The following is a 20,498-nucleotide window of genomic DNA, read 5'->3' on the forward strand; positions in this document are numbered from 1 at the left end:
AAATGATGATAACAACACGATTTATAGCATATTTTACAACACAAGTTCTTGGATATGCAGTCTTATTTTTGACACAAATATGCGTACGCAAGATCCTGCTCAAATTCAACATAATGCAGCGGAAACTTCTAATTATCACCTGAGAATAAACATGTTTAAAACGTCAACATAAAGTTGGTGAGATATAGGTTTAGTGTCGGCAGCAATATATATATAGACCACAAGATTTCGTATATAAACAGTTTAATAAAAATATTCTAAGTGGTTGAGCACTTGGTAACCATACTTAACAATTAATCACGTCGCATATTCCCTTTAATATGAAATCTTACTACACTGTACCAAGTGTAGTCACGAAACGAAGTACTGTGCAACCGTTGAATACTGGTCGTCCAGTCCGGTTGGGGTTGTCAAGCCCGATAGATCTATCAACAGGATTCGCGTTTACAATACCGCTGTAAATATTAGTTACCAAGCTACAGGGAAGTATGCCAGTGGTACAACTCAACGTAGAATATATTTTTCAGTTACTTGTGTCCATAACGTAAAACATAAAATACATGTATTCTCATCCCGAAATATTTAGAGTTTAAAAGTGGGACTATATACTCACTTTCGTCTTGAAGATATATATAATTTGACTTGGTCTCCGGTTGATATCACGAACCTATCCATATATAATATATCAATACCTTTTCTTTTTAAACAAACGTCTCATATATATACTTGTTATACTTTTAATACTTTGAATAATTCCTTAGTTCGTAGTTAGCAGTTCGTTGTTAGTAATTCAATTTTAATGGTTCATTTGTAGATGTTTAATATACCCGCAATGAAATAAATAAAACCCCCAACGAAATAAATAAAACCCCATCGTATATGTATTGGTCGAGATTAATCTTGACCCACGGTACCGGTGTTGTCAAATGACGTGTTGCGTACATAAAGTACCGGTGTTGTCAAATGACGTGTTGCGTACAAACATGGGATCTTATGATTAATCTTCTCGTATTGTTTATGGGTGATCCTGAACCATATAAAATTGAATTATAAGTACATATATATAAAATATCATGTTATCTTAGAAAGATGTGATTTTATTTAATTTTTCCCAATTAATCCCGAAGTTAAACAAGTCTTGGATAACCAATTTTGTTTCGGTCATAGTTTCTTCGTTACAAATCCGTTTTCGTTGATTCAACTTGCCATCTCCTTGGATCGAGTTCCTCTTTAAGACTATGAACTGAAAATACCTTGGTTTGTATTCAAAATCACACGGCATAGGTGAAACTTTAGTGAAACTTATGAAGTTAAACATTTTCCTTTATGTAAACAACCTTAAATGATTATTTTTCTAAAAATACTTATACTTTGAATTAAATCATGAAATTTTTATGTGTTATCATATTCATATTAAAAATCATTTTTCCAGAAGATAAACTTCCGATTCAAAGTTTAAGATGGTTTTTAATTATCCAACCCAAAACAGTCCCCTGTTGCACTCCGACGTCGTAAAAACAGTTTTTAAGGTGTTCTTTGAAAAACCAAGTTATACCTTTTTAAATTAGCATGTAATTAAGTTAGATTACAGGTCTTGAAGTATTTTAAAAGTTAAGTTAGAAGGATCTATTTAGTTTGCAAACAAGTTTGAAAACTTTCAAACTATGTTCTTGTTGTTAAAATTTTATACCACAAAATAAGATAGCTATATATATATGAATCGAATAAGGTTATGAACATAGATTCTACCTCAAGTTCCTTGGACAAGGTTGCTGTAAAAGAGAAGTAAAAAGCTAGAACCAAAAGGGTGATGGAATTGGATGAAAGATTGGAAGTAAGTTTGTGTTCTTGGAAGGATTTCTTGAAGTGTTTTTGTAATGTTTTCTTATGAGGTTTAAGTGTTGTTTTTGAAGCTAAATGATGGGGAAAATGCTTGGAGATGATCAAGTATGAAGTTAAGAGTATTTTGAGAGAGAAATGGAAGTGTAAGTATGAGAAAATGGGGTGAAGAAATGGTGTGCATGCATAAAAACGTTTTTAGGTTATAAAGGAAAAAAATATACCTAACTTTGTTTTCTTGCTAAATAATTCATGCTACTTGACAAATGGTTGGTTCCACATGTTTCTTAATCATTTAAGGCTGCTAAGGAGCAGATTTTTATTGGTATATACCAATAGTAAATACATCTAGAAGCTGCGTATGATACGGGTACATATACCCTAGGTATACGTATAGAAATCTTTGAGAAAACGGAACGAGGATTCAAATATAGCTATCTTTTGTAAATATACTTATATTGTTTTATGTATTTAAGTCTTTAAAAGTGATTAAATACATTATTTATACGATATATGTATAAACATTATAGGTCATAAGTATTTAAGTCAAATAACGTTGCGTATGGTTATCGTTTTGAAAACTTAAGTTAGTAGTTTCAAAATATACATATAACTTATTGTTATTAATACAAAATGAGATATTAAAACATTCTTAGATCATGTTAAATATGTATATATACATATATATACACAAACGTATAATTATCATATGTTATATAGTTCGTGATATCATCGGTCAAACTAGACGGTCAAACGTTGTGTAAAACTCTTTTCAAAAACATAAATCTTAACAATTTGGATTGCTTGTCATGTTGGTAAGGTTTAATTTATGTAAATATTAATCTTATAAATATAGAATGATCGAAAAAGTGCGGGTCATTACAATCGAGGTTTAAATGAATGTATAAACATAGTTTAAAATCCTTGAGATTTAACTTAACAAACATTGCTTATCGTGTCAGAATAATATAAAGATAAAGTTTGAATTTAGTCGGAAATTTCCGGGTCGTCACAGTACCTACCCGTTAAAGAAATTTCGTCCCCGAAATTTGATAGAGGTCGTTATGGCTAACAATGAGAATGTTATTATGACGATTATGAAGTTTTATCATGTCTAAGAAGTATGGATAAAATAATTCGATTACTCAAAGCGAATGAGGGAAGTTATCGTAAATGAAGGAAATAAGATTATAGTGATTCGTCATATCTTTTGACGTCATCACAATTGATCTTCGAATTTAAAGAAAATCTTTGTAATCTATGTTGGATTTGATGCTTCGGTGATTAAGGAGATTATGATTCTCTTTGAATTAATACGATAATCCATCTTAATTTCTCTGTCGGGTATTTCACTATAAATCCACCTCCTTCATTTCCTTACAACTCACACCTTCTATTCTTTATCCCTCAACTCATATTTTAAAGTATTTGTCAATATGCTTCATCCAGTACTGATTCTCGATATACTCCTCACTTTCATATCTGTCGTTCTTCTTTTTCATCTGCCTCCGGAAGAATCTATTTACTTCTACTATACTCACGGTTTTATAGTGTTTTTAGTTCTTCCGTGTCTTTATATTGCTATATTCATCGATATATACGGTTTAAAATTTTTGGGTGGTTGTTGGGTTTTATATCTTCCCTTATATTTCAAAGCCCCTGCTTTTCTCTTCTATAATCATTGACATCCACAGTTAATGCTCCCTTCTATTTGCTGCGATTTATACTCCAATTTCTATTTTGGAGTTTTGTCCTTTCGTTTCTTCTTCTTGCGATTAAGCAACGTTTGTAATGGTCCAGTATTCGCAGATATGAATTTCAGAATGAACATAGTTAATGTTCTAAGAAGGAAATGGTAATGGCACGATCTTGATTTGTTAATTTACCAGAATACCCTGAAAAGACCGAATCATCAAGAAAATATATTCTTGATATTTTTAGAGATTAAATAGAATACAAGAGTCGTGTAACATGGAACATGATGACGGCATGGTCTGTGAATCGTCATGTCCCATTAGAAACTCAGCATGACTTACTGTAATATAATCACGTTGATCAAGTGTCATTATATTATACTAACTCATGCTTCAGTTCCCAACACTACTTCAAAACATTCATAATTTAAACTCGAAAGTTTATAGAATATAGAAACTAATAGTTTCTTATATGATGTAACACTGATAGCGCAAAGAGATAAATGACTTCAGATAAGATTAGTTGTGAAAATATCTTCAGAAATATCGCGGATATTTATAATGAAAGATATGATAATATCTTAGAATTTCTAATATTGATGGATGATGATGAAGATTTGTCTGTAAAGGTTTAGAATAAAGAGTGAGGTATTTGTTAATGACTTTAGCAGGCACTGATTCATTTGGATTCTTTGAAGGCAGATTTAGTCTTTGTGATTTGTCCACAGCCTCCTTCATAGTCTGTTCAATCCGTTTTCCAGTTCCAAACCTTCTCTTTTTCTCAGCTTTTCCACCTTACTATTCTTTGTCATAAAACTTTTTACTGTTAAGATCGTTTACAGTTTTTTATGCTTCGTCAGCATTTCAAGAACTAGTTTGCAGTTCAAAATATTTTTCAGAACTTCACATTCAAAGTATGTAAGTCTAGGAGATAGACGTTTTACGTACACATATAACTGTTGGCGTAGACATGCTGCGAGATTTCAAAATACTGGTTACTGTTTTTCGATGATTCATATGACAATTCTCGTTACAAGATGCGAATGAGTAAATGATGTGATTTCAATAAATATAACGATTTTTTTCGAAAAGTCAAAGATAATTGAAGTTGTTGGTAAGTTTATTGCTAAGGTGGCGAGATATGAAAGGTCCCTAGTAACGATGACGAAAGGGCAACGTATCTATCGAGGTTATAATAAGACTAGTCCGACTGAAAAGTCGAAGTTGACTTGCTGGAGCTGTGACAAAACTGTCTACTTTGAAAAGGAATTGAAAAGTCATTTTAGCTAATAAATGCCAAAGGGTCTGACACGGATACGCGTCGAACTATGACTTTGGCTTCGAGAGCTTTTTAGGTACATAAATGTGGGTAATATGTGGTTGGATCATCATCTCGATTGTTCATTGTTTGAAGTGTCTTCGAAAACTTCGGAGAGTTTGAACACAGTTTGTAATCATTAATATACATATGATGTTCTAACACGGTTTTGAAGTCAAAGTATAGCTTTGAAAGATGTAGGAATCTAAGAGTGATCTCTTCTGTTAAATCATGACTTGGATTTTGATTTGTCAAAATCAGAATGCGTAATCAAATTTGAGTGAGAATGGTTGCTTTGATTTCTATACAAGAATGTATATTGTTGTGAGATTTTGGGAGTATAGTTGATGATTTGCTTAATCAGATTCGAAAAATGTAATATATTAATTGTGAATTTATATATCTCTCGGGTATTACCTACCCGTTAAAAAAAATTCACAATTAATATTTTATACAACAAAATTTTATTACAGTCTTTATGAAAATATATATGTGCATATTTTCTTCAGATGTAACATAGATTTAATGAGTTAATATTAAATTAAACTCCTTTGATTTACGGCTGAAACTAGAACTGAATAATCCCTAAAGACTTTAGAAATTACATAACTTTTACGAAGTATTTATTCAATAAAATTGAAATTATGAATTAGTACTTCGTTATTTGTTGGTGTTTGTAACCCTTGCACCATATTCTCTAAAGCCACTACTCGAGCACGAAGCTCGTTAACTTCTTTTATTACACCGGGGTGATTGTCGGTTCGGACGAACGGATAAATAAAATCTAGAATTTGATGTAGTATATAATCGTGACGAGATACTCTGAAAATGAGAGAGAAAATGGTGTTTCGGACCGGTTCGCCGGTAAGTGCTTCAGGTTCATCGCCAAGAGGGCAATGTGGTGGATGGAAGGGATCACCTTCTTCTTGTCTCCAATTATTGAGGATGCTACGAACCTATCCCCAATTCATCCAGTATAGATGATGGCTAATTGGTTGATCCATTCCGGTCACACTGCTTTCGGAGCTTGAGTGGGATTCCGTATCGGAATTCGAGGGACTTGAACTAATGACGAATTCCATTTCGTTCGATTGAATAAAGAATTTTTCGATATGAAATAATTTTTCGGCTATCGGGTGGTATTCTAATTACATAGAATATCTATATATATAGCGCAAAAGATTTCGTAGATTACGGAGGAAATTACGGGATATGTCAGGCAAAGTTTATAGTAACAGATACGCTAAGATATGGATTAGCAGATACGCTAAGATATGAATTTTGTCTATACACTATTCATGCAATCAATGCAGTAAGACGTGTCTAGACTAAGAATGATAAGCAGGCAATTTCCGACAAAAATGATAAGCAAAACTTTTGACATGCAGACACGGTCGAAGTCCAGGCTCATTAATGCATCCTAACGACTATCAGTTAGACACACTAATGCAGACCTGGTTCGCTAAGACCACCGCTCTGATACCAACTGAAAGGACCCGTTCATATACATTATAAACGATTCACAATAGTTGATTACATCGCGAGGTATTTGACCTCTATATGATACATTTTACAAACATTGCATTCGTTTTTAAAAGACAAACTTTCTTTACAACGAAAGTTGACGGCATGCACACCATTTCATAATACATCCAACTATAATTGGCTTAATAATAATCTTGATGAACTCAATGACTTGAATGCAACGACTTTCAAAATATGTCATGAATGACTCCAAGTAATATCCTTAAAATGAGCTAATGCATAGCGGAAGATTTCTTTAATACCTGAGAATAAACATGCTTTAAAGTGTCAACCAAAAGGTTGGTGAGTTCATTAGTTTATCATAATCAATCATTTTCGTAATAGTAATAGACCACAAGATTTCTGTTTATAAATATATGTACACTCGCAAGTGTATAAAAGTAATCTATAAGTTGTAGGCACCCGGTAACAAGCCTTAACGTTCATGTTTTACCCTCTGAAGTACACCAGATCAGGTGTGTTTAATATAACCTCGAAGTACTAAAGCATCCCATAGTCAGGATGGGGTTTGTCAGGCCCAATAGATCTATCTTTAGGATTCGCGCATACCGTACATAGACAAGTAGTTTAATGTTACCAAGCTAAGGGTATATTTCTGGTTTAAACCCACGTAGAATTAGTTTTAGTACTTGTGTCTATTTCGTAAAACATTTATAAAACAACGCATGTATTCTCAGCCCAAAAATATATATTGCAAAAGCAATTAAAAAGGGAGCAAATGAAACTCACCATACTGTATTTCGTAGTAAAAATACATATAACGTCATTTAACAAGTGCAAGGTTGGCCTCGGATTCAAGAACCTATATTAATTATATATATTTATATGTTGGTCAATATTTGTCTAACAATTTTTGGTCAAGTCATAGTGTACCACAATCCTAATGCTCGAGACTAATATGCAAAAGTCAACAAAAGTCAACTTGACCCAAAATGACTTCTAAAATTTATACGTGTTTATTATATAACTTAACTATAGTCGTTTTATATATTTAAATATATTTATTAGATTTTATAATATTAAAAGTCATTTATTAATAAAAATTTATATTAACGTTTATATATGATAAAATATACTTTTATATATCTTAAGTAGTAAAATTTATAAAGTTCACTTAATATCTTAAAACTATAGTGGTAAGTATTATTAATGTAATTATATTACGCGTGGTGAAAAATATATTTGTATCCCCTATTTATTTGATAAAATAATATTGATCATAATAATAATAAGTAAAAGTTGTATTATTTTGTAATAATAATTATTATTATTCTATAAAAAAATAACAATATTTATATTTACTAAAAATGTTATTATGATAAAATGATAATACTAACATAATAGTAATAATGATATTTTATAATAACAATGATATTTCTATTAAAATAATAACGACGATAGTAATAATAATCATTTTAACAATAATACTAAAATGCAGTTGACTATAACTTCAAATCCGTTCATCGAAACCATTCGATATCTAAATGAAAATTTATTAATTTTTCTTTAGCTTTTTAACGACATGCATATCATATACCTTATCTCAGTAGCATATGTATCAAATTCGTGATTTATCATAAACTATTTAACGCGAAACTAAGCATACAAACATGCATAATCATATATACTCGAGCACTAGTCAGGGATACACTATGAATATAAAAAAAATAAGATATGAATGCTCACGTATCAATATTGTGATTCAATATTGCAGGAAAGTACGTAGACGCAACGAAAATGATAAACACTAGATTGACCTCACGAGCATACCCATGAACCATACCCATCACCTCCATAGCTATAACCCATAATTTCCTTAGCTTCGACTCATTCAAAAAAACTATTTTGAAATCACTCGGACATCACTCCGTCGTAATATTTTATGTATACTAATAATATCTTGAAATAATACAGAGCAAATATATATATATATGTAAATCGATTGAGAGAGTTTAGAGAAATATATTTTCAAGTTTCTATGAAATAATGAAACATATTGAATTCTATTTATAATAGATTTTTGAATTATTAAAGTGAATTATTAAAGTATGAATTATTAAAGTGAATTATTAAAGTATGAATTATTAAAGTATGAATTATTAAAGTGAATTATTAAAGTATGAATTATTAAAGTGAATTATTAAAGTATGAATTATTAAAGTGAATTATTAAAGTATGAATTATTAAAGTATAAATTATTAAAGTGAATTATTAAAGTTAAAGTAAAGTAAAAGTAAAGTAAAGGTAAAGTTAAAGTATAGTAAAAGTATAAAAACTATGTATGTATAATACGCGTATAAATATATATAATATTAATTTAAATTGTTATATATATTTAATGAAATAAAATATAAATATCGTTATATTTATTATACTGGTTAAGTAATGAGTTGTCAAAAGTGATTCTAGATATTTATAAAAGTTATATACGTTTTAATAATAAAGTTCTTTTTAAACTGAAAACGTTCTTGTACGTTTGAAAATAAATTAATAGAATATTATGGAAACCAATTCTCCACTAGCTTTTGTCTAACTTTCGTAAATGACACTTTTTATTTTTATTTATAAATAGCTTTACAAATTATTCCGAATATCGTTAGGAGGAATAGATTTCTCAAATCATAGTGGACCTCTCAACAGAGACTTGTAATCATAATTCAATGTTTCTGATAATTCAATCATTTAATATATTTTTTTTTTTAATTTCATCGATAATCATATTGAAACAAATACGTTCATATAAAGCATTATACTTTTAAATATTTTGTTGACATTTTCAATTTATAACATATACACATATACATACATATTCATATATGTTCATTTAATGGTTCGTGAATCATTGGAATTTGATCGAGGTTTAAATGAATGTATAAACATAGTTTAAAATCCTTGAGATTTAACTTAACAAACATTGCTTATCGTGTCAGAATAATATAAAGATAAAGTTTGAATTTAGTCGGAAATTTCCGGGTCGTCACACGGACAGTTATCACAACGCCTTAAAACCCGACCGCAGGGAAGATTGCCAAGTAATACTATTCAAAATCCCCACATAGAAGAAGCAAAGCAAATGGATTCCGTAATCCCAGAGGAAGAACAACGGAGGAGGTCATCCAGGCTCAAGAACAAATCGACATATACTCAAAAGTTGACCCCTAAAACTCCAGTTCGCGTACCCTATCCTGGAAGGCTACAAGAAGGACCATCCAAGCTTGATTCCTTCAAACTTGATGGGAGATTCCTGGACACTATATCCAAAGTTCCAAACTAGAAGAGATACATCCGAAGGCTTCTTTCTACAAAGGAGAGGATACTAGACTCTAACAAAATTCCACTGAGTGAAGAATGCTTTGCATTACTCAGAAACTCTCTACCACCAAAGCTAGGAGATTCATTTTCCCGTGTTCAATCTACCAATCTGGAACCATTCATGACCTAGCAGATTTAGGAGCAAGTATCAACCTAATCTCCTACTCTCTCTATAAGAGATTAGATTTAAGAGACTTGTCACCAACCAAAATGACAATCCAACTTGCCGATCACACAATTCGGTATCCTAAGGGCATAGTTGAGAATGTCTTGGTGAAAGTCGACAAATTATTGTATCCTACAGATTTCGTAGTAATGGATATTAAGGAAGACCTACACACACCAGTAGTGTTAGGAAGACCTTTCATGAATACGGCTAGGACTGTCATTGATGTGTACAATCAAACCTTGATCTTACGATCACATGGGGATAGCGTTACCTTCAAAATTGACCGACCAACCGATCTTTCTGGACAGGCAGAGATGTTTGCTATTTCCACCAGGCGGATCACTTCTGATGATGAGTCTTCACCACCAGCCGATGATATCGAGATGGGTGTTGAATCACTGTCTGTAGACGACCCAGAAATGGAAGAAGAGGATCCCAGCGAAGAAATAGAGGAAGAGGAGGAATCTGAAGAGGAAGAGGAAATGGAAGACATAAAAGAGACTGTGACAATACCCGTTCTAAGCATTGAGCGTCATGAAGAGATAATGAGGCTTGAGATGGAAGATCACAGTTTAATCATTCGCTTCAAGAAGAAGACCAATAAGGCTGAGGTTAAGGATATAGAAATTGATCCTGCAAGTGTCAAAGTGGAGAATCAGAATACTGAAGAAACCCGTTCATCAGACGCATCCTCAGAAGAACAATACACTGATGATGACGAGGTAGAGCAACATGAAGACATTCTGAATAACTCACACTCTCCAACCGAACCAGATCAAGGGGAGCCAGACTCTTCTTCAGATCAAATTCTGGTTATATCTACACACGCAGACATGATAACCTTCATCAATGATACCGATGAATTTGAAGACATTCTCGAAGCCATCCGAAAATCAATCATTGATTTTTCGCTACGCTTAACAGAATGAATTGTGGGTATCCGAGAAGAACACAACCTCTATCTCCGAAGAGAAGACAATGATGTTGAAATCCTAGAAGAATGCATTCAAGACTTTATCAATTCCCTCCACGATCATATCTACCAAGAAGAAAGGCAACGAGAGCACAATTCAATGGTTCGCACTATTCTTGAGACAAGATTCTGTCGAGATCAGAAGATTATTTACTCTAAGGTTTATAACGCCTTAGCCGGATCTACACTTCCGTTCTCACGAAACCAACGAGCACTACTGACTCTCATCCAGAAGCATATGGATCTTTCTACCGGACGCCCGACTTATCACTCTGATTTTTAAATGATCGAGGATATTCACAGCCTTTTCGCTCTCTTGGAAAGAGATAATTTCGAAAGCACACTAGACAGACTAGTGATTTACGTAACAATTGATCACCATGCTGATCTAATTATCAAAGAGTTACTAGACGCTGTTACGGAGGAAGTAAGGCAAAACAATCCGTTCTCTCATCTTGAACCAGATCGAGTCAACATTGCCACCTATGTTACAAAGCAGCTATCACATATCTTCCACGAATCCACATATCCTAGTTTCACATTTAAAGCTGGATGTCAGGAGATATACTCAAAGACGGTGACATTAATGCTCGGGTCAGGATTGATGTTCACTTCTTTTCAGCTTCGTCTTTTGACAAATCTGTGCAAAGCTACAGACTCCTACTGTGGAGATCACCGTTCTGAAGACTTAAAAATTCTAAAGATACCGTTTCTAACATTGTTTGAAGACCTCCGAAATGAGCATCCCATCAGAGAAACAATCACCACCAGCACTGCTTCTATGATTGACATTCATGGGTCAACCAGCAGAGCCGTAGATCATATTCTCATCAGACTTCAAGACTTATCAAGAGCCGAGACTGTGCACTACTTATCTTTTAGAAGATCTTCAAGAGAAGTACCGGATCTACTACTACTATTGGTCCGACACTTTCTCAGGATTTACCCACCGAGACTCACATTCCCTTGAGAAGACCAAGATCACAACCATCAGCGAGGAATGTTTGCTTTTTAAAGCATCACTACAGTCGAGCCAACGACCTTAAACAAAAGCGCTTACCGGGAGGCAACCCATGCAACAAAGTAGAGTAGAAGAATAAAGGATGACAAATGAGCCAATAAAGACGCAAGGATTGGAAGCCAGCCGCATCTGCTAGGGGTATTTCTTTCTTTTCGCTACTAGCTCAAGATTCAAACTATGCCACATCCTAGCTTATCACTAAGTGTGGGATAACACCCAATTAAAACACTAGACAAATACTCCCAAATCTTCAACTAAAACTCCTAAGTGTGGGATACACTAGGAACATTGAGGACAATGTTCGTCTAAGTGTGGGATGTTGGTATAATCTTTTTATGCTGTATTATAATAACCCATTACGAAGATTCGAAGTCCTTAAGCCAAATTTCAAAATTTTTGCAAAAGAAACCCCTTTTCGAAAAAGTATTTTTGAAAACCTAAAAAGTTTGTCAATAAAAATAAGGCTTAAGTAAGGTGGAAATCTTGTTAGGTTGAACCAAATCTCTAATAGAGCATTGCATGACTAAGGAATTATCGACCTAAATTGATTATGGTGAGGCACCCCAAATAAGACCAGCATTCATCTTTAATGCTTCACTATTTTCCGTTGAGAGTGTCGATGTCTGTGCTCAGAATCAGAACTTGCTTTAGCTCTACATCTCCAAGTGGCAAAACGTGATTTAGTTGTAATCAAAAGAGCTAGCCATTTGTCAACATAAGCCTTCCTCACCTCCACTACTTCTACTCCTCCACCAGATCACCTTTACTATTTACTCGAAAAATCCAGAAAACGAGATTCTTTCCAAAAACCCGATGCTATAAACCTCTCAAAGTATCATGGAAAAGGTCTTGAAAAAGTTTACCGGCAAAAAGTTTCTCGAGATGATGTCTCAGAAAAAAATATATATATATATTTCAAAGTTCTGAAAAGGAGCAGAACTATAAGAGAAATGCCGAAAAGAACTCGACCAAAAATGATTATCAAATAAAGAAAAGTTCAAAAGTGCTTCTCAAAATACTTCAGCACTCCTATCTACTCGAATAAAAGTCTGTATAAAGACTACATTACCCTTTTATCTCACCCCTCAAAAACAACTTCACTACCACTCCAAAATTCGTTCTCCATCATTGACAAATGACCTATAAAGCTGAGATTACTACCGTTCTCACATTAGCAGCAAGAATTTGAGTCTTTATTAAATCTATGACGATGGGTGCAGCATGACTGGCTCTGAGTGTATTCATTTCTTAGATCTATAGGGAACCCTAAACACTTGAGTGATTTGAGTGACCCGTGAAAGCTAGCCTATGTCATGTAACCTCCTCGCATGCTTGCAGAGATAATTTCAATCATAACATAGATGACTCACCTTATCTTTTTGCTCTTATAATAAAAGTAAACTGCTTAGGCTATTAAAAAAGAAACGCCAAAAAGATTCTTAAGGAAATGAGAATTTGCTTGAGGACAAGCAAAGTCTAAGTGTGGGATATTTGATATCGGCTAAAAAGTCACGTTTTCACCCCGGTATTAAGGCCCAAAACAAGAAAGATTCAAACTTTTCGGCAAAATACCCACTTCATCGGTTAGAATTAAAGAGCAAGTAATTACGAAGATGGTGCAAAAAGAATCAAGAGAATCAGAGCTAAAACGAAGATTCTAGAGCGAAAATGGTGAAAGACAAGAAATCAAGTTACGATCCAGTGAATCAAGGATGACCAGGCACAAAAAAGTCTGCCATACAGCTTGCCAAACAGCTTGCCAGTATGGCAAACGGCTTGCCAAACAGTCAGATAAACGGGCTCGATAAACGGCTTGCCTGGCAAACGGCTTGCCAAATACGGCCTGCCAAATGGCCTGCCAGCCGTTTGCAGGCAAAATTCTTGTTTATTTAAAGGGTCTTTGTCATTCATTTCAACACACACTTCAATTCACTTCTTTCTCTCTCTTGTACAATATTAGTCATACTCTCAAGGCCTTCGACTCCGTGCGGGAAACCTAGTACCCAGAGAAGAACACCGAAGATTGTATTAGGAGCGCTCTGGAGTCTTGAAGTTGTCACTTTTGTATTCAGAACTCGTTTAATCTACTGGTACTTCTATCCCTTATCTTTATATAATGTCTTCCATCATTATGTTATGTGATATTGTTGCCATGATTAGCGAATAGTTATCTTTAGTGTATGCTATGATGTAAGCAGTTATAATGCTGAAATAATATTATGGTTTGTGTATGCTGTTGAAATGCTTTCCGTTTATGCTTTAAACTCAATCGCTTTTCCAACTAATAGAACGTAGTTATAGGATCTGTTATTGGGAAGTCACGAACCCCGATTCAGAGTACACTATTTGTGTCACCCCTTGGTAAGAGAAGTCTATCGGATACAATGTAAGATCGACTGAGGCACACCGGTTGTAGTAAGTCTATCAAGCTTTGGATTCTGACTGAGGACTCTTTCATAGTGAAACATCTGACTAGACCCTTAGTACATTGTAGGTCCCAGACCATGCTAGTGTAGTCACCAAGCATATAAACTTCGTACGTACATGCTGAAGTACAACGGTTGTTGTAAGCTGTACCTCTGCTAAGTAAGGCCATGGAACCCGGTTAGTGTTGACTAGTACACTGCACCATAACGCGGTCTCAAGCATTGCAGCCCGCATGAGGGATTCTTAGTTAATTAAGGAAATGTTTGTTTAGACACATAAAGGATTGGACCGTTAGGATAACCGAACGTGTTCATGGAAGTCAGCTTGACTTGGCCATGGTGTTCTTTATGGTTGAACTCTTTTTTAAGGGCCTAACTATCTTTTAAAACCAATCATTAACGAAAGCATTGAAACACATCACGTCTCTCTGATATGGTAAACCATGTATTCTATTATGCTTAAGAAATTTTAGACCATTTTGGAATGTTAATACGTCACCCAACCGAGTCGCTCAATTGGATGAGCCGTCTGAACGTGTATGCCTGTAGTCAGACTGCACGGGCGTCGGGGGTAACGGATGTTGCTGTCTATTCAGAATCTTCAAGCCTAATGCAGTACCCAGTGACATGTCTTATAACAGGGGCGTTTAGGACCAGTGTAATGAATGCGAGGCCTCTGCCTATTCATGAGCCAGCATTCCATAATCTCGGCAGAATAACTGATGAAGTCATAGTATGCACTCAGTTTAACCTTATATGAATTACAAATTTTATCGCATTTACTTTATATGTCTTATAACTTAGAAAATCCCAAAATTAAATAACCACTACTCTCTAACTATCTTAGGCTTAAATATATTTTCGATTCTACTGATATCTCAAAATTACGACTCTAGGTCATACTTCCCTTACTTATAAGGAGTAGTAAGATTTAGGCCCTGCTAAATATAAATTTAAAATAGTACCTTCCCCCCTGAGTGGCTGATCCCAGCGCGCCGCGGCCCAACGACACCACGCGAATAAAAACCGTATGTTTCGGCCATATCAGTTCCTCTCATCAATACAATAATATAACAGTGGTTTTTGATAAAATAAAGTATTTAGATGAGTTCCTCTCATCAAGGTAATAATTTTGGACTTTGGATTCATGTTATTTCGAGTTTCGGATCAAAAGTTATGTTTGATTTAGTGTTTTAAGGAGATTAAAATGTAAAAACGAATGTAATCAGTTTTGGTCCGACTTTGTGACCATTTTTGGAGACTCTAGGGTATACTAGTGGGTTAGGATTGATGATTGGATGAACATTCATGTTCGGGTCATCGAAATTCGAGCCACGGATTACCCATAATGGCTAAAACAAGATTTTAAGCGGATTAATGTTCTAAGTTGATTCATGGCTATAGGTCATGACTTAGGAACTGAATTTAGGGTGTTCTTGAGTACACTAAGGTGTCGGGTGGTTTGGTTAGACGAGGATATATATAAAATTCGTCGAAAACCGACACCCGGGCTCAAGTTATGACCCGACGAACTTTTAATTAAACTTATGGTTATAAAATTGAACCTTATGTTATAAATAATGTTTGGCATTATAATTAAATTACTTATGATATAAAAGTAATTAAATTTAATTAAGACTTATGATATATATTTAATATATCATTTAATGATTACTTATGTTTTAATTATTCATTTAATTAAACTTATGATTAATAATACTTTTATTATTAATGAAAAATACTTATGGTAAGTATTAAACTTATGTTATGAGATTATTATATCAAGACTTATAATAAGGATTAATTAATTATCTAATTATTATAAGGCTTAGTTATTATTTAATTATAATTTAATTATTAAATACTTATGGTTTTATAATTATAATTTAAAACGTATGATATGATTAATAATTCATTATTAATTAATAATACTTATGATATGATTAATAATTCATTATTAATTAATAACATTTATGTTATGATTAATATTTAATTAATTAATTAAATACTTATGTTATATTAATTATATCACTTAAACTTATGTTAACTTTATAATTCAATTTAATTTAATTAAACTTATGATATGATATGATTATACATGTATGACTTTAAATAACATTATAACTTATATTATTAATATAATTTACACTTAAATTTCAATGTTGACTAAGTTTGATCAAGGTTGACTTTTGAGTTGACTTTCGATTGACTTTGACTTCAGTTGCCTTTTGTTGACTTTTCTAATTAAGGAAACTTTCCTAAGTTAAAAAAAAAACTTTCCAAAAATAGAAACTTTCTAAAAATAGAAACTTTCCTAAAATAGAAACTTTCCTAAAATAGAAACTTTCCAAAAATGGAAACTTGCTAAAAATAGAAACTTTCTAGAAATAGAAAGTACGTGTTATACGCGGTCCTGATCATAACGAAACATACCGAGTATTGTTCTATGCTTATTTGCAACAAGTACTATAGCTATCATAGTAAGACTTGACCTAAGTTAGTTATTTATATCGACCTGCTTTATTTATAGGTCGGCGTTGTGATCCTTCTTGATCACTTTATCATTTGTTGTTCGTATTTCTGTGATTGTTGCTTCGTTTACATTAAGGTGAGTTATAGTCCCATTTTTCATACTATCTAAAGTATTTTTAGGATGTGATTACATGCATTTTGTTTTACGTTTAGACACAAGTGGCAATTAAATTTAAATTATTCATTATGAGTTGAACAAAAATATTCTCTAGTCTGGTAACTGTAATCAATGGTTTCTACTGGTGAACGCGAATCCTATGGATAGATCTATCGGGCTTGACAGCCCCATTTCGAGCTAGTCGCGCTAGCAATTTATAATCAGAATGTATTAGTTCTTCGTTATTTTTGAAGATACACTTGTTCAGTGTATATTGTGTTTGGTAAGGGTATGGAAATGGTTAAGTGGTTACCAGGTGACTCATGGATTAATAGAATAATAGTTTTATGTTTTTTAACATTTGAAATCTTGTGGTCTAAAGTTCATTCGTTATTTTAAAACCTATAATTCACTCAACTTTTTTTGTTGACAGTTTACTCGCATGTTTTCACAGGTACTTGATTATTTGGGCTTTCGCTGTGATTGAGAGTCTGCATGCTTTTTGGCAGATTTTTGTTAAACATTAAACTTTGCATTCTCTTTTGGTTTGTTAAACCGTGGGTGTTTTGTTGACAATATTTTGGTCAACTTTGGTTATTTTACATATGTTGGGTTTTTCTAAACTACATATTTTGGTGGGTTTCTTTTTTAGGAAGCCATTTTTAAATAACGAATGCAACGTTGTTTATTAAATTCATATAGATTTTCGATCAAGCTGTGGGACTAAGTGACGAAGCCGTTAAGGGTACTTGATGGGTCGTCACAGTTGGTATCAAAGCTCTGGTTATAGGGAACTAGGCGGTTATAATGTGGTCAACCCTTGATCTTTAGGGTGCATTAGAGTCTAGTCTACAGCCCGACCTTCCTTGATATAGCATTATTATGCATTTCTATTCAGATGAGGAATATTTATAAGTTATTGCTTATGTTGTTTCTCTATTGTATGTGGTATGTGGTTTCTCTATTTCCAGATATCAGCTTCAAGCAATAGTTCTTTTCCCGCTCCTGTTTCCCCGTCTGCCGCTCATCGTCGTGGTCGGCAGCCTCGCATGAATGATCCAGTTAACTACTACATGTCCACCATTACCCATATGACCAGGGCATACACGCCGGAGACACGCATTGATGCCCTAAATGACTGCCTGCGTGTTTTATCGCATGTGGATACGATGGATGAGATTAGAGCTGCTATGGATGGGTTTATTAGCTTCAAGAATGGGGTCGAGTTCGGGATTCGAAAGCGTAACCGAGAGGTGGACGCTAAGTTCGAGGCTGTTGAGAGTGAGATGCGTGGTCTCAAGGCGGAGTTGGAGGCGGTTAAGGGTAAGTTGAGGAAGTATGAGACTCCTGAGGAGCCTCATACCGGCCCGGCTTATCGCACCCGCTTCAAGCAGATGTGATATGATGTTATCATGAGTGATTTCTTTATTTCATAGATTTATTATCCTTTTATACATTCAATTTTAGGTGATGTACGGCGTTTTGGCGAGGATTTTGTTATAGAATATTTTCATTTATGTATGGATGGTTATTTCTTTTATAACATCCGTTTATCATTATCATGTTTTATTCTGGTGTTGTGACTCTTGGCATGTTATATTATATGCGTAATATAGTTCATGTATGTTAGATACTATGTATGATGTATGATTTTTTATCATAAGTATGTATGCATGTGGTGGCTATTTCTATAACTATCATAACTATCATGGTATTACTCACAGTGTTCATTGACTATTATTTTAATGGTTAATCTTTTCATGTTCGATCTATTCCTTTATAACACTGGTATTATTCTTAGTACTAACGGTTGTGTTATTCTGTTTTGAAGATCATGCCGCCCCGTGAGTCCAACGAAGCTCGCATGCAACGCTTAATTTCTGAAGGGATAGCAGCTGCTATAGCTGCTAACATTAATGCCAATGCCAACAATCACGTGGGATGCTCCCACAAGACTTTCATGGCTAGTCGCCCACAGGAGTTTAGTGGCACCGAAGGACCTATCGGACTTACCCGCTGGTTTGAGAAAGTAGATTCTATCTTTCAGGTTAGTAGAGTCCGTGATGAGGACAAGGTCAGTTTCGCCAGATGCACTCTCAAGGATAGTGCATTAACTTGGTGGAATAATCTGGTGAACAGTTTGGGTTATGATGCTGCTTATAGTTTGACTTGGAATGCCTTCAAAGAGAGAATGATCACCTGTTATCGTCCAAGGGGTGAACTTAAAAAGTTGGAGACAGAATTGAAGAACTTGAAGATGAAGGGCACTAATATCAATGCCTATAATCAAAGGTTCTTTGAATTAACGCTGTTGTGTCCAAATACCTATCCTGAAGAAGATCGCAAGATTGAAGCATATATTGATGGGTTATCTGAGCAGATTGAGATTGAGGTTGAGTCTTGTGAGCCCCAGACTATTGAAGCTGCCATCTCTAAGGCGCATAAGCTAAATGATAAGATATTGAGGAGGGGAAAGAAAGCTGCGTCAGATGCTGGTGATGAGGTTGTTAAAAAGACTGATGATGGAAAAAGGAAGTGGGATAACTCTCGCAACCAGAATCAAAGTCAGCAAAAGAAACAAAATACTTTTCGTTCGAGTAATCGTGGTCAACGCGTGTATCCGAGATGTTATAAGGCACATGATGGGTATTGTTCAGTTACTTGTAATAGGTGTTCGAAACAGGGTCACATTGCGAAAGATTGCAAAGTGGTTATGCCGAATACTGCTCCTCCTGCCAATAGTGGTGGTAATAATGGTGGTAATGGTAATGAGAAGTCAAAAAGTGGTGGTACTCAGAAGGTACGTTATGAGTGTGGTAAGCCTGGGCATTTCCGTGATACCTGCCCTAATAAAAAGACTACTGAGAACACGCGTGGAAGGGCGTTCAATATTAATGCCAGGGATGCCGAGGAAGATCCAAAACTTGTTACTGGTACGTTCTCGGTCAATAATTTATTGTTTTATGTACTATTTGATTCAGGGGCTGATTTAAGTTTTGTGTCAAGTAAATTTAGTCCAAAAATCAAAACTCCGTTAACTCCTCTAGACAGAACTTATGTTGTGGAGATACCTAATGGTAAAGTGCTTACTTCTAAGACTATGTATCGTAAGTGTAACATAAAACTGGCTGGTAGAGACTTTGAGGTAGACTTGATACCGATTGAACTAGGATGTTTTGACGTAGTTATTGGTATGGATTGGTTGTCTGAGAATCGTGCTGAAATTGTGTGTTATGAGAAAGCTGTTCATATTACTAATGTGATTGGAGAGCCGCTGATGATTTTTGAGAATAAGAAATGCAGATAGTTAAATCTTATTAACTGTTTGAAAGTTCAAAAATATCTTCGCATAGGCTGTCATGCTAGCCCATGTTGTTGATTCTGGTAAAGAAGAGAAGAGCATTGGTGATGTTTATATTGTTAGAGATTTTCCTGAGGTGTTTCCCGAGGAATTACCTGGCCTTCAGCCGCAAAGCGCGGTAGAATTTCAAATAGATCTTGTTCCCAGTGCTGATCCTGTAGCACGTACTCCTTATCGACTCGCTCCTTCCGAACTTCAAGAACTTTCGATT

General features: G+C 34.3%; 1 protein-coding gene across 1 annotated transcript; it reads left to right on the plus strand.

The window, feature by feature from the left end:
* The first annotated feature begins 18,790 nt into the window (after positions 1–18,790).
* Positions 18,791–20,233, plus strand: LOC139869104 (uncharacterized). The gene is made up of 2 exons (XM_071857429.1): positions 18,791–19,859; positions 19,974–20,233. Exons 1-2 carry the CDS (start codon positions 18,791–18,793, stop codon positions 20,231–20,233), a joined length of 1,329 nt encoding a protein of 442 aa, XP_071713530.1.
* The last annotated feature ends 265 nt before the right edge of the window (positions 20,234–20,498 follow it).

Source organism: Rutidosis leptorrhynchoides, chromosome 9, assembly GCF_046630445.1.
Source record: "Rutidosis leptorrhynchoides isolate AG116_Rl617_1_P2 chromosome 9, CSIRO_AGI_Rlap_v1, whole genome shotgun sequence".
Classification (NCBI taxonomy): Eukaryota; Viridiplantae; Streptophyta; class Magnoliopsida; order Asterales; family Asteraceae; genus Rutidosis; species Rutidosis leptorrhynchoides.